The 16,257-nt window shown below is 39.5% G+C and overlaps 1 protein-coding gene and 1 long non-coding RNA gene across 2 annotated transcripts in view; both read left to right on the forward strand.

Annotated features, from left to right (window-relative positions):
- Positions 1-5: 5 nt before the first annotated feature.
- Positions 6-16,257, forward strand: part of LOC120440099 (centromere protein F-like) — a 40,960-nt gene continuing 24,708 nt past the window's right edge. The window contains exons 1-3 of the mRNA XM_039611750.1: positions 6-56; positions 144-269; positions 374-502. Coding sequence (XP_039467684.1) covers positions 186-269; positions 374-502 — 213 coding nt within the window. The 5' untranslated portion in view covers positions 6-56; positions 144-185. The remainder of the gene's footprint in view (positions 57-143; positions 270-373; positions 503-16,257) is intronic.
- Positions 8,758-15,157, forward strand: LOC120440110. The gene is made up of 3 exons (XR_005612970.1): positions 8,758-8,817; positions 14,850-14,941; positions 15,022-15,157. It is a non-coding gene; the product is annotated as an uncharacterized LOC120440110 (long non-coding RNA).

Raw genomic sequence — 16,257 nt, forward strand, 5'->3', positions numbered from 1 at the left:
AGACCAAACATGAGCTGAGTCAGGCCACAGACCGACACCAGCAGATCGAGTCCAAGGTGGGCGACAATATTTTATTCTGCTTAGCAGTAAAGAGCACAAGTTAATCACTAGCAGAGTTGTCTAATGTTTTGAGTTGTTTTTAGTGTTCATCGCTTGAGCAGAAACTAAAACAAGTCACTGAGGAGATGAGTTGTCAGAGGCACAATGCTGAAAGCTGCAGACGGGCACTGGAGCAGAAACTAAAGGACCAAGAGAGAGACAGTCAGAAGGTACAACAGTGGGAAATATTTTAGTCTTTTAAGATTTTTATTAATAATGAAGTTTTTAGAATTTGGTTTATGAATTGTGTTTGTACCTGTTATATTTTGTATAGGAACTTGCCCAGCTGCAGAGTTCCCATCATGCTTTGGATCAACAGCTAAACCAGACCAGAACCAAGCTGACCCAAGAGATCCAACAGGCCAAAAAAGACCACAACATACTGCAGGCGGACATGGAGAAGGTAGATTTGTAACATCGCACCAGCACATTTGATAAAAGATTAAAGCATTTCTACTTGGTAATTTTGTTGGACGAGACCTAATTAAAATCTTTTATAAGCGTGAATCGTGTAAAATTAGTACTCACTGACTTTGTGAATTACTCTTTAACCTTTACTTGTTTCTACATAGTACTGTCATAAATAATCATAATATATTCTACCATTCTTATGGAGGTGATACGTAGTTGTACTAAAATTTTCCTTTGATGATCTAACCCTGTTCAAGCTAATAACCTGCACTGATAACATTAACTACTGTCTCAAAACCTTTTCAAACTTAATATAGGTGAGATGAAAATATTTGCTCTTATTTGTGAAAAATGTGTTCATATTTATTCCGTTCTCTAAAACACAGTGAGCAAGTCAGGAGTCTTGGAATTATTTTAGACAGTGATCTCAGTTTTAATAATCAGATTAACAAGACCAGAACTGCTTTCTGTCACTTATAAAATATATCTAAGGTTGGAAAATAATTATTTCAAACTGAATCTGAGGAACAGGTCCATGCATTCATCTCAAGCAGGTTACACTACTGTAACACTTTATTTGCAGCATAATCAGAATCATCAGTAGGACGACTTCATTTTGTTCAGAATGCAGCAAATTTCTACACAGAAGTAAAAACAAAAACAAAAACGACCCGCAGTGTTTAAAGAGGCGCATTTCAGACACGAGTGGGACGTGGCGCTTAGCGAGTACTTATAAACTCCTACCACTTGGTGTCGCTGTGGACACAAAGAGTACCGAACCAATCCGCGTCAGGTGGTGCAGCTGACGACATAACAGATAGCCAATGGACATGGAGTCAGCGACTTGCCGTTTCCTCTGTTGAATTTTTTTGAATTTTTCAACCAGAGCGACCCAAACAGTAGGAGAATTTGATAAAGGAGCATCGCGCCCAAAGTAAGTGCAGCCAGCCTGAGTCGTTACTGCTATGTGGTTTATTTCAACTTCGAGTTAACTGTCTAATATACTATACTGTTTAATATAGAATATTCACTAATCTTTAGCCCCTGTCTGGGTAATTTACGATTTAAATTAAAAATATATGTCGATGTCATATTTGCTGAGAGCATGCTCTTCAGAAAGCTAACGTTAAACAGAAACTGTAAGCTATATTTTGGTCATCCAGCTTTTAAATAAATTGGCTTCAAATACGTGTTTTGTGGTTGTATTCAGTAATTTAATTGGGGATCATTTACTACGTTAACTCGGTAAAGTAGCTTCTAGCTAGCTAATCTTTAATATTAAATTAAACCTGCTCAGGTCAGATGATGGGCTGTAATTTTCTTTCCATCGGTATAACTATTAATACTCATTTCTTGTTATAAAATCTGAGGTTAACTATATGTAGTTATAGCTACACTTAGTTGCGTTTAATGATCCGTAAATAAACTGTCAGGGTTGATAGAAGACACAGCTTTGAAGGGACATTGGCCTCATGTGAACTGTCTGTTCACACCGAAGACAAAAAACGTTTCATAATGTCTGCATAACAAAGCATGGTGTGAATTTCTGTGGCACTACCAATGTTTAAAATGGACATTTAGCCTTTTTCGTGTCTAAACTGATGCTTTTTTTCCTCTGTATATTGCTATTATTGTTATATGTACCGAAGGAAGATAAATATTAATTAGGAAACATATGTTGCCTGTTTTGACATAACTGATCATTGGCTGCCAGTAAATATTATTATTTGCTTATAGGTCAGTCAGCTAGGCCAGTATCAGTCCTTGATTCCCTAAAAATGTTTTTAAATTTTGAAGAGAGGGGTGGAGCTTCCGGTTCAGAGCGCAATGGACGCATAGTCTCCGAGTTCTGTTCCAACTGAACTAAATTAAGGCCTCCAGACTCTGAAAAATTAAGGTCAGCCCTGTCAAAAAGCGATGAAAAAGGGAAAATCTAAAAGAGGACAGAAAACTACGCATCAGTCGAAGATTGAGGAGGCAAAGATCCAAGAAAGAATGGAACCACACGACAAGGAAGATGGCAGCTGCTTGCTATCTAGCCACCAGTCAGGGTTGCCGGAGTCTGGAGGAGATAGCGTTATCCTCCGGGAGATCGCCAAAGTGGCCAAGGAACTTGGCAGCTTTAAAGATAAAGTCCAAGAATCATTGTTGGGACTCACGGAGGACATCGGCAAAAAGCTGGCAGACGAGTTGGCAGCTTTTAAGCAGGAACTAAATCAAAAGCTACTCGAATGTGCGGCTACACAGCAGTCACAGGGTAAGGCTATTGCGGAGGCAGAGGGACGATAGCCGAGATAGAGGAGAGTGGAATAGTGACGAAAGAGGCCCTACTCGGTCTATTGAAAGGACAACGCGAGCTTCGAGAAAAGGTTCTTGACCTGGACAGCAGATCCAGGAGGAATAATATTAGAATTTACGGGGTACCCGAGGACGCAGAGGCTTAGTCGATATTTGCCTTCGTGACAAGATCTGCTTCAGAAAGAATTGTCCCTACCCAAGGTATGTCCCTCCAGATCCAGCGAGTACATAGAGCCCTGTCACGTAAACCCGGCCAGACGCAACACCGAGATCCATAATCATCAATTTCCTTCAGTTTGATGTAAAAGAGACGGTCCTTAGGCTCGCCTGGAAGAAAAAGTATTGTTTGGAAATAAGCAGATTTTTTTTCGACCACGACTACGCCTATGAAGTCATGGAGAAACGCAAATCTTATACGGAATAAAAAGGCACTAAAAGAGAGGAACATTCGGTTCCAAACGCCCTTCACGCTGGATTCGCATCCACTGGAGCACCGGTCCACGGACTTACGAGGACGCAGAGGACGCCCGCCGAAGGAACTGAGAGCACGGAGCATTGAGGTGGCCCCACACGTGCAAATCCGGGACCCAGCATCAAGAGAGAGTACTTAATGCATTTTCATGGCATGGAGTGGATACGGAGAGGGACAGAGGGCCAATGAATGGAGACTCGAGTCCAACGCAAACTGCGGGAATTTAGAAGAGACTATTAAATATGAACGACAAAGAGGATAAGAGCTATATTCACAAGCAAGCAGACTATATAAGAAGGTAATATGTACTATTTGGTTTCATTGTTGTTCAAGTCGGTGTGTTGACAGTTCAGTTGAACAGATTTATAAGTTGTTATATATGTTGGACTCATCTAGTGTAAGTGGGATGAACCTGCTGGATAGTCGCCACAACACTAGGGAGAGCCCCCACCTTATGGTGGGTCCTTTCTCTCCTCCCTCCAACAGGGACCTAAAGGGGTCGAATGACCCTGAGTATTTGGAGGCTCTATTGTTTTTGTGTATTTGTTTTAGTTTGGTGTTAACAGTGGGGGCACAATGTTTTACCTCAGTGACATTTGGAACACACACTCAAGGCTCTATCTGGTGTTATAATAAAGCCCAATGTTAAAGGTACTCTCACTTAATGTAAATGGGCTCCAAAGCCCAGCAAAGCAGGGGAAAATTTTAGTAAACTTAAAAGAGAGGATATTGATGTGGCATTTCTACAAGAGACTCACTTGGTGGGCCTTGAGCACGAGAAACTTAAGAGACAAGGTTTCAAGCATGCTTATTATTCTTCAAATGGTTTAAGACATACGAGAGGGGTGATCATTTTAATATCAGGGAGGGTTATCTTTGAACATTTTGCTACAATTAGGGATAGAGAAGGCAGATTTATCATGGTACATGGCAAATTGGACGGGAATTGACTACGTTGTATAATGTTTATATTCCCCTGGTTCCACATTTGATTTTTATAAGCAAGTATTCGAGAAAGTAGTGACAGAGGCACAGGGTCTACTTGTCTGTGGAGGAGACCTTAATATCACTCTAAAACCACATCTGGACGCATCGGGGATGAGAATATCTCAATCACAAAAATTAACTAGAAAACTGAATTTTCTGATAGAGGAGATGGGATTGGTGGATATTTGGAGGCATTTTAACTCAACAGTAAGGAATTATACTTACTACTCATCTCCACATAAAACCTATTCGAGAATTGACTACTTCCTCAGTTTTGGTACCGATATGAATAGAATACAGGAGTGTCACATTGGGTCAATGGACGTTTCGGACCACTGCCCTCTATACTTATCCTTAAATCTTACTCAAAGGAGAAAAATAACCAACTGGAAATTAAACTCTAGTATATTGAATGAATCGACATGTGAACAGTTGACAAAAGACATTGCTGAATACCTGGAATTCAATGATAAAGATGAGTTACCCCCACCGATATTGTGGGATGCGTGCAAAGCAGTGATGAGAGGAAAAGTTATTGCTATAACCTCTAATATTAAAAAATTCAAAGTTGCAAGACTCCAGAAGTTGCAGTCGGAACTATTACAATTAGAGGCCACACATAAAAACACTATTGATACTAAGACAAAATTAGAAATGGCAAAGAAGAGAAATCTAATAGATGAGATATATACTCAAGATGTACAAAAGAAACTAATGCTGACTAAACAAAGATATTATGAGGGGGGAGCTAAATATATGAAACAATTGGCATATAGATTAAGGAAGCAACAAGCAGACAGAACAATATACAGGATAAGGGATCCGGAAACCAAAAGGGAAATGCAGGGTATAGAGGAAATTAAGTATTGCTTTAAGAGATATTACGAAAAATTATATTTACAACCACCCACAAACAATGACGATCAAATGGAGAGTATGTTAGACAGGTTACACCTCCCTAAACTTACAGTAGAAGATAACAATTCGTTAGTGAAGCAAATTACAAGGGAAGAACTTCACTTGGCAATTACTAAACTCAAGGCAAACAAATCCCCAGGTACAGATGGCTTTACTGCGGAGTGGTACACGAAATTAAGGGAACCTTTGACACCGGTCCTACTTAAAACATTTAATTGGGTCTTAATGAAGGGAGAAGCACCCCCCTCGTGGAAACAAGCCATAATTTCTATTATACCTAAAGATGGTAAAGATAAATTAGAATGCTCCAATTATTGGCCAATAAGTGTATTAAATGTAGATTACAAACTGTTTACGCCAATCATAGCACGGAGACTTGAAGGATCATCCCAAGGATAATAAATCTAGATCAAACTGGATTTGTTAGGTCGCGTCAAACCCATGACAGTATTAAGAGAACTCTGCAAATTATTAGACACATTAATTTAAATAAAATATCAGCTATATTACTGAGTCTAGATGCTGAAAAAGCTTTTGACTCTGTGAGATGGGAATTTTTATTCCAAGTAATGCATAGATTTGGGTTTAATGGGTCCGTCATTACAATATTGAGGGCTTTGTATAATAGTCCAACTGCAAAAATAAAGATTAATGGTGAACTTTCAGACGCTTTTAAGCTCGAAAGGTCCACAAGACAGGGATGCCCACTGAGTCCACTCTTATTTGCCATTTTTATAGAGCCATTGGCTCAAGGGATTAGGCAAAATGATCAAATAAAAGGGATTAAAATTGCTGGAAGTGAGCACAAATTGGCCATGTTCGCAGGTGATGTTTTGGTTTACTTATCACAACCTACTGAATCTTTTATGGAACTTATGTCAGTGTTAAAGGAGTATGGGTCCTACTCGGGATATAAATTGAATATACAAAAAACACAAGTCCTTAGTAGCTTTCATAGCCCCCCTCAAAATTTACTCAGCAAATACAAATTAGGCTGGGATAAAAAAACAATCAAATATTTGGGCATCAACCTATCAATGGATATAAACAGTTTGGAAAAATCAACTATTCCCCACTTAAAAAGATATCATGGTCGATATTAGCAGATGGTCATTAACCCCTTACTTAACCATCTCTTCTAGAGTAGATATCATAAAATGAATATGCTCCCAAAGATATTGTATTTATTCCAGTCGATTACTATAGAAAACCCTGATAGATACTTGTAGAATGGGATAGGATCCTCTCTAGATTTATATGGGCGGGTATAAAGTCAAGAGTTAAGTTTAAAACACTTCAGCTTCCCAAGGATAAAGGAGGACTAGGCCTCCCTTGCTTACATGACTATTATAGGGCAACTCAAATAAGAAATCTGGTGGGCTGGTGTAAACCTGGATACTGTTCAAGATGGAAGGAAGTGGAATTTTCCTTGGGAGGTCATTTCCCTGTCAGGGCACTGATAGGAGACCCTTCGGAGTTAAGACTCCTGGGAGACCCGGGTAACCCTTGGATAGTAAGCTCAATAAAAATATGGAAAAGAGTACTCAAAAAGAATCAATTAATACAGAGGGCCGGATTGCTTAGATGGCTTGCATATGACTCGGAATTTTTGCCGAGTAAGACCGACTCGACATTTTAAATATGGGCTAATAAAGGCCTTACCACATATAGTACTTTGTTGAAAGATGGAAAAGTGATGAGTTTCCAGGATCTTAAGAAAAAGTTTGGGTTGCAAAATCAAGATTTTTTTAGGTATTTGCAACTGAGGGACTTTTTGAATAAAAAGTTAAAACATCCCCAGTTATCGACTGAGAATGAAGAAATTATTTATATATTCGAGAATGCATATAGAGATGCACCCTATCAAAAAATTATTTCCAAATTATATCGTTCACTGACCAATCTAAGGGGTCATGATACAAGATATGTTAAAGCTAGATGGGAAATAGAGGGCAATCTATCCTTAACAAGAGAGGAATGGGAGGGGATCTGTAGGCAGCAGTGGTCGGTAACAAGTTCCCCTTTGTGGAGGGAATTCAGTTGGAAGAATGTAATTCGTTATTTTATTACTCCGGGGCAAAAATCCAGCTATTCTCACAATACAACATGCTGGAGGCAATGTGGACATAGCAGCAAATCATTTCCACATTTTTTGGGAATGCCCTCGAGTGGTTCCATTTTTGAAGGAAATACATAAGGTCCTGGAAACAATCTTCCAAAAGAAAATACAATTCTATTTTGCAGTATTGTATCTAGGTAACTTAGAGAGTCTTAATCTATGCAAATCGGAAAAATACTTGTGTAGTGTGCTGTTGGTAGCTGCCAAAAAGGCCATAACCCGCCATTGGTTAAAAGAAGAAACTCCTACTATAAATGAGTGGATTGATGTGATATATACTATTTTTGTTATGGAAAGAACAATTTTTAGGCTAAAGTTGCAGGCGGACACATTTGAGGAACACTGGTTCAAATGGATGAAATATATTCAAAATGTGAGGTCTGATTTTGTATAACCCCATTACATTTTCTGGTTGTTGGTAGGTGTTTTCTTTTCTTTTTCCTGTATTTTTTTTTTTTTTTTTTAATTTAATTTAATTTTTTTTAATTTATTTATTTTTTTTTCCTTTTGTTGTTGTGTCTGTTTGCTGGTGTTTTTTTGTGTTTTGTTTTGTTTCTGTTTGTTGGTTGTTTTTCTTCCCCTCCCCTCACGGTGATTAAGTTGTAATGTTGTTCATGTTGTATAAATAAGAAAAACCAATAAAACATAAATTTAAAAAATAAATAAATAAATTTTGAAGTAGATATATTTATCAGCTTGTCATCACCTCATTACTTTTATATAAATGGATGTATGTTTTAGTAAGGTTAAACCATGAGCTGGGCGGTGGAGGAGTGGAAGGATGGACTTCCGGGAAAGCCCTGCAGAAGATCCAGGAGATGGAAGTCCAGCTGGATAAAATGAAGAAGGAGAAGACACAAAAGCAGTTTCAGCTGGACTCCTTAGAAGCCGCAATCCAAAAACAAAAGCAAAAGGTCAACATTTATCACAAGTGCTTGAAGAAATGTGTTTTTGAGAAATAAACTGACACATCTATCTGAACAGATACCCAATCAAAACATTTTAAATAAGCTTGATAAATACTTCTCCTACTCATATGAGTTTACTTTACAACTTGTGTTTTTGTCTAACTGAATTGTCAAGTCAGGTCATCTTTATTTATATAGCACATTTAAAAGACATCATGTGTCGGCCAAAGTGCTGAACAGGGAATAATATAATGAAAGAATTAAAATAGAAAGAAAACATTTTGTCTTCCTAAACGTAGGTGAGCTACCTGGAAGGTCAGCTTAACTCCTGCAGAAAAACCATTGAACGACTCGAACAGGAGCTCAAGAAGTGAGTTCAGTTATGCGCTCTCTCTTTGCTGTTGTATGACTCAGAGTGATAAATTCAGTGATTTGTCAAGACCTTGATGAGCACCTTATATCTGCTCAGGCACAAAATGAACTGGATCGTTCCCAGCCTGCTGGCTCTTCCTCACTGTCATCATCCTCCTGTGAGCTGCAGACCCACGCCACTCCACAGAAGAGTTTTCAGACACCAGCATCGATCCCAGCCTACAGACAGCATGGTATTAAAATGTGTTTTTATCTGCAGGAGTCTGCAATTCATTCTGTTCTTATTTTTTTTTTTAAATGTTTATTTATAAGATTTTAAGTTCAAAATTACATAACATCACACCAGACAAATGACATAAGATTCAAAAACAATAATATTTAAGCACAGAAAAAAAAAGAAAATAAAAAACAGAAAACAAAAACCAAAAACCAAATACACAAAAAAAAAACAAACAAAAAAAAAACCGCAAACAGGAAAACAGGAAAGAAAAAGAAAAAATAAATAAATAAACCAGTTAGCCAGTACAAATCAAAAGTACAAAAGAAACACCATTGTCCAAAAAGATGATCTACTGTGTGAGTTTAGACAGGGCAACAGAGAGTTCACCAAGACCAAAAGATGTGGAAAACAAGTCCAGGAAGAAATCAGGGTCCGGCAGAAGTGCAGTTTCACACAAAGTGCAGTCAAATGAGTTAAAATTTATGTTGAATTCCCATCAATATGATTGAGAAAAGGGCCCCAGATTTCGACAAACTTAACATGGGTGTCAGCCAAACGATAACGAACCTCTTCAATATACAAACATGCAATCATCTCACGTAGCCAAACCCTGAACAATGGAGGAGATGGTGATTTCCAGGCTCTAAGAATAAGTCTTTTAGCTACAATCATGCCAAACATTAAAGCTTTCTGAAGAGGACGTCTAAGTGCCAATGAGGTCAGGAGCAGCCTAGCACTGCAAGTACACCATCCGGCTCTAATTTTAAGTCATAAACCCGGTTATATATATTAAATATCTCTGCCCAGAAACTCCTGAGTGTGGGGCAAGACCAGAAAAGGTGACCAAGGGTTCCATCCAATGCTTTGCATCTGTCACACAAAGACGAAAGAGACGGAAAAATGCTGCATAGCTTTGTTTTAGAAAAATGCAAACGATGAAGGACCTTGAACTGTATAAGTTGTAGTCTGGCATTAACAGAGCATTCTTTAATATTCTTCAACCCATTGGCCCACAAAGCATCCGATATGTCTACTTCCAAGTCCTTAACCCAAGCATCCTTGATGTGGTTAGTAGGTGCTGTAAGTGTAAAAAGTGTAGTAAACTGGCTGATTAGGTGTTTGGAAGTGGGATTTTAATCAAATAATCATAAAAGTCACTATGAGCAGGGGCTTATCCAGATGGGCAAAAGACTGTTTAACAAAATTCCTAATTTGTAAGTATCTAAATAAATGAGCAGAGGGGAGCATAAATTTTGATTGCAGCTGAGCAAATGAAGCAAAACAATTGTCGATGTAGAGGTCCTTAATAGTGTGAAGACCTAATGCTGACCAAAGCTTAAACACAGGGTCCATCAAGTCAGGTGAAAAAGAAAGGTTTTCAGTTATGGGAGCAAAATGGATAGGTCTGGAAGGCACATAGCACCCCTAACTTGCTTTAAGATCCTAAGAGAATGACCTAGGACAAAATCATTACTTAAAAGTTTGGTAGGTATGTTGGGCTTAGAAAACAGAATAGCAACAAGTGATGTACCAAAATTGATTTAGCATTGTGTGCCTCTATCAAAGGCCAAGAAGGACCGCATCCCTTCTGAACAGCAGAAACACTGTTCCAAAAACCCATGTTCTGGCATTGCAAGCCCAATAGTAGTGCCTGAAAACTGGGAGGCCTAATCCGCCCTCAGAGGAGGGTTTCTGCAAGTGTGCCTTTGAAATTCTATGGGGTTTATTTGCCCAGATGAAAGACAAAATGATAGAGTCAATAGTTTTAAAAAGGATGAAGTGAGAAAGATGGGTATGTTTTGGAAAAGATGAATAAATTTAGGAAGCACTACCATTTTAATAATATTGACACGTCCAATCAAAGAGAGTGGAAGAAGAGTCCATTTATCTATCTTAGCTTTAATACTATCAACGAGGACCTGAAAATTCAATTTAAATAGCAGCTTACGGTTTCTGGGAATGTTAATACCTAGGTATTTAAAGTGACTGCTGGTGGTTTTAAAAGGTAAGCTAGAGATGAAGCTAGAGTCAAGCCCATCTGCCAGTGGCATAGAAATGGACTTGTCCCAATTAATTGTGAAACCAGAGAGTTGTCCAAATTTGTTAATGAGATGAAGCAGGGGAGGCAAAGAGACCCTGGCATCAGACAGTGTTAGAGCCACATCATCTGCATATAGAGTTATAGTAGAGTTGACAGGACCACAGGATATACCTACAATATCAGAGCTGCTTCTAACTGCAATGGCCAGAGGCTCCATAGCTAGAGCAAAGAGCAGTGGAGATAAACAGCAGCCCTGCCTAGTCCCCCGGTGAAGTAGAAACGGATGTGATCTATCAAAATTTGTCAGTACCGATGATCTTGGCCGAGCATAAAGCATACGTACCAAAGTTGTAAAATTATTACCAAAGCCAAATTTCTCAAGCGTAGCAAACAGGTATTTCCACTCAATTTGATCAAAAGCTTGTTGTGCATCTAATGAAATAACAGCTGAATTTGGAGAATTTGTTCCATACAGTACATTCAATAGACGACGGGTATTAGAGAAAGCAAATCTGTCTGGGATAAACCCAGTTTGATCGTGTTGAATTAAAGTGCCCAAATATTTATTAAGACGTGAAGACAAGACTTTTGCAATGATTTATTGATCACAGTTTAATAAACTAAGTGGGTGATATGAAGTCACATTGGTGGGGTCTCTGTCCTTCTTAGGGAGAAGACAAACGTGGGCATCATATATGCTATCAGGAAAGAGCCCCGTGCAATAGAGCAGTTCACCATTCTGAGTAAAAGTGGAGCGATTATATCAATATGGGCTTTATAAAATTCTATGTTGAACCCATCCGCCCGCAGGCTTTACCACTAGGGAAAGAAAGGATAGCAGCTCTGACTTCTGTGATGCTGAAGTCAGCATCAAGCGCTTGGGCGGCAGATTCTGTAAGGGTCGGAATGCTCAGAGAGTTAAGAAAGCTAAAAAGCTCAGAGTCAGTAGCGTTAGATTTAGAAGAGTACAGTGTGCTGAAAAACTCAACAAATCTGTCATTAATCAGCTTAGGATCAGTAATTAATTCACCAGTAGAGGAGGCAATTTTATGTATGGTCCGATGGGCTTGCACATCTTTTAATTGTTTGGCAAGTAATTTATGGGGTTTATCTCCCAACTCAAAGTGTCTTTGTTTCAATTTAATAATATCGCTTCTGACTTGGGTACCCAAAATATGATTGTATTCAAGTTTTAGTTTTAGAATGGCATTAGATATGCCTTCAGTATCAGATTGGCGAAGTGCCTCCTCTAATGTTGATAATTCAGACTCAATTTGGGACAGACGATTTAATCTAGTTCTTTTCGAAAATGTTTGAAAGGAGATGATCTTGCCACGCAATACTGCCTTAAATGATTCCCAAAGAGTGGAATCAGAGACCTCCCCGTTGTCGTTGTGTTTTAAGAAATCTGAAATCTCAGTGGAAACATAAGTGGAGAAAGTTTTGTCTGACAGAAGGGTAGAATTGAATTTCCAATTGAAAATTCGAGGCTGTAAATTAAAATCTATTTTCATGGTAAGTGGGGCATGGTCAGAAATCAAGATTTGATGATAAGCAGAGCTGATAATACTGGGTAATAGTCTAGAATCTGTAACAAAGTAATCTATTCTGGTAAAGCTACGATGTACAGGTGAAAAAAAAGAATATCGCCTATCATTTGGATGCTGAAGCCTCCAAGCGTCAACCATGTTGTGTAACTTCACCAGGTTGTTCAAAACTGCCGTGGATCTAGTAGTGGGGGCTATTTTTGTAGATGATCTATCCAAAACAGGATCAAAATAGCAGTTAAAATCGCCACCAATTATTATATTAGACATATTATATTCAGAAATTAGGTCAAATATTTTGGAAAAGAAGTCAGGACAGTCAAAATTAGGGGCATAGATATTTAGCAAAACCAGTGGAAAAGAGTTAATGGACCCAGAGACCAAAACAAATCTCCCACCGGATCAGTAACGACGGATCCAAATATAAATGGAGTGGTTTTCCTTATGAGTATAGCAACACCTCTGGCCTTAGATGTGAAAGTGGACTGGTAGACCTGCGACACCCAATTTGCTCTTAAACGCCTCTGTTCATTGGCGTGAATATGAGTTTCCTGAAGAAAAATTATATCAGAAGATAAATGCTTCAAATGTGACATAACCTTCCCACGTTTCAAAGCTCTGCCCAAGCCCTTGCAATTCCAGGATGTAAATGTCAAAGGACATGTTCCAAAACCAGTAGCATTGTTACCCCGCATCTAAATGAGAGGTGGAGTGACATATGGACAGGTGACAAATAATACAAAGGACTGGCAAAAAAACAGTTAAAACAAAATTAACAACAAGAACACTGAACCCCATCCCCCAAAAAGAAAAAGGCCGCAAAAAAGAACAAGAACCACTGCGGCTCATCCCAGCGTGCATTAAGGGGACTGCCGGGAAGAGGAGCACAAAAACAAAAAGAAAAAAGAAAAAACATCCTTCGGATCGGGCAGCTCCGCACCAGACTCCATTAATCAAAACAATAGTTACACCCATAAATCGACTGATTGGGTTAGAAAAAAAGACGCCAACATATAAAATGACTTGTGTATAAGCAAATTTATAATATAAACGATCTCAGTACTTCACGATAGATCAAAGTTTTAAGACGTCGTAACAAAAAACAAAAAACAAAAAACATGATAGAAAACTATCACCACAGAAGCATTCAAAAAATGATTGAACGAATCGCGACTCTCACTATAGGAAGAGAAGAGTGAGAATGTTCAACAACACAGCCGCATCAACAACATGAACAAGTACATTACCAGGTCACGATTACAGTGAGTCCGCAAAACGTTCAGCTTCAGCAGGAGACTTGAACGTGTTAGTGATGTTGTTGTGAACTACCCGAAGCTGGGCCGGGTAGCGCAGACTGCACGTCGCTCCGGAAGCGCTAAGCTTTTTCCTGACCGAATTGAAGGCCATCCGCTGCGCAAGGACCTCCGCAGTGTAGTCGGGGAAGATGGACAGACTCTCTCCATCGCAGCTCAACGGTGCACGTTGGCGTGCCAGACGCAAGACATGCCACACGTCTTTCTCATGATGCAACTTGGCTATGATAGCCCTCGGTCGCTGGCCAGCCGTTGGTTTTGGTCTAAGGGTGCGGTGTGCCCTCTCCACTTTTATCGGCTTAATAAAGTTGTCTTTCCCCAACACATCCAGCAGCAGGGATGAAACAAAGTCCGCAGGCTTACCGCCCTCAGCACCTTCCTTCACTCCAACAATCCTAATGTTGGCCCGACGCGAGCGCGCCTCCATCTGGCCTAGCTTGTCACGCAGGTTGTCGGTGGCCGCCATTAGTTCCTTGCACGTAGCTTCAAGCATGCAAACACGGCCGTCCATTGTAGTAAGCGACTCATCGATAACATCTAGACGCTGTTCGGATGACCGGATATCTGCCTGGAGCTTAGACAGAGTAGACTCAATTGTGTCAAGGCGGGTCTCCATAGACGTTTTTAGGCTAGCGATAGCTGCTAAAATGGCGTCGGTGCTAGCAGAGTTTTCAGCTACTGCTTTCTGGCAGTGTGTTGCGTCTTTTTTAGGCGGCATGTCGACCAGTCTTTATCGTAGTCGATGCAGATCAGAAGGGCTGTTGAACAGTTAAGTAAAGAGGCAGGGTGTCACGTTAAGTGTTGGAAAATAAGAAGAAAAGTGCGGAGCTGAGAAGAGTGCGTCCTACTCCATCAGTGTACACGAGCGCCCCCCCATTCTGTTCTTATTTATTTATTTATTTACAAGCAAGTAAACATCTGATTTACAGACTTATCTTTTCTCACTTTTCTTTCAATATACATTTCTGTGATCATGTGTAGGCTTATCACAGTTATTTCTAGAGTGTCTCTGTCTCTAAAAATGTATATAGAATCACTTTTTGCATTCAGACTTCATTTTTGTAAGCGCCATCTGTTAAGGATTCACTGTTTTCCAAATGACTGAATAAGTTTACTTTGGATTTGAATTGTGTGTCTTCTATAGATAATAGACTAGAGGAGCTGCAGGAGAAATACAACCAAGAGGTAGAAGAAAGAAAAAGACTGGAAAGTGAACTCAAAGTCTTGCAGGTCAAAGTAAGTGCTATAAATAAATGTATTATTATAATTATGAGCATTTATTTCTTAGTAGTTTTAATATTTCTCATCTTCTCTAGCTGTTGAATCAGTCTTCAGTCAGTGTAAGCCACAAGGACATTGCTGCCCGACAAGCCGGGTCTTCCATTTTCCTATGGCAACAGCAGGATTCTGCCCATCGCCGCCAGTCTCAGGACATAATGGAAACACCTCTAAAGAGGCGAGGACATCCCTTTGGGACGCCCATGAGGAGACGCCAATCAAACCCAGCCAGCGGATGAGCTCTTCCAGAGCAGCACCAAGTCCCAGTGGATCCTCTCAACAGATGGAGCAACTAAAGACTTTGAACCAAGGTATTTTGTTATAAAGTGTTTTATAATTAGTATGTTGGGTAGGGTTCAGCATTTAGTAACCTTTGCTTTACACTTCTTCTTCTTTTTGTTCCTTTAACACAGCTGCGTGGCCGTGTGTCAGAACTAGAGAGGAACTTAGCCAATCAGGAGAAGGAAATTGTAACCATGCGTCCAAACTGCAGGAACTTCAAACGCAGCTGAACCAGACCCGCAAAGACCTCAGCGAGCAGGGCAGAGACCTAGCCAAGACCAAACATGAGCTGAGTCAGGCCACAGACCGACACCAGCAGATCGAGTCCAAGGTGGGCGACACAATATTTTATTCTGCTTAGCAGTAAAGAGCACAAGTTAATCACTAGCAGAGTTGTCTAATGTTTTGAGTTGTTTTTAGTGTTCATCGCTTGAGCAGAAACTAAAACAAGTCACTGAGGAGATGAGTTGTCAGAGGCACAATGCTGAAAGCTGCAGACGGGCACTGGAGCAGAAACTAAAGGACCAAGAGAGAGACAGTCAGAAGGTACAACAGTGGGAAATATTTTAGTCTTTTAAGATTTTTATTAATAATGAAGTTTTTAGAATTTGGTTTATGAATTGTGTTTGTACCTGTTATATTTTGTATAGGAACTTGCCCAGCTGCAGAGTTCCCATCATGCTTTGGATCAACAGCTAAACCAGACCAGAACCAAGCTGACCCAAGAGATCCAACAGGCCAAAAAGACCACAACATACTGCAGGCGGACATGGAGAAGGTAGATTTGTAACATCGCACCAGCACATTTGATAAAAGATTAAAGCATTTCTACTTGGTAATTTTGTTGGACGAGACCTAATTAAAATCTTTTTATAAGCGTGAATCGTGTAAAATTAGTACTCACTGACTTTGTGAATTACTCTTTAACCTTTACTTGTTTCTACATAGTACTGTCATAAATAATCATAATATATTCTACCATTCTTATGGAG

This window comes from Oreochromis aureus, linkage group 1 (genome assembly GCF_013358895.1).
Source record: "Oreochromis aureus strain Israel breed Guangdong linkage group 1, ZZ_aureus, whole genome shotgun sequence".
Lineage (NCBI taxonomy): Eukaryota > Metazoa > Chordata > Actinopteri > Cichliformes > Cichlidae > Oreochromis > Oreochromis aureus.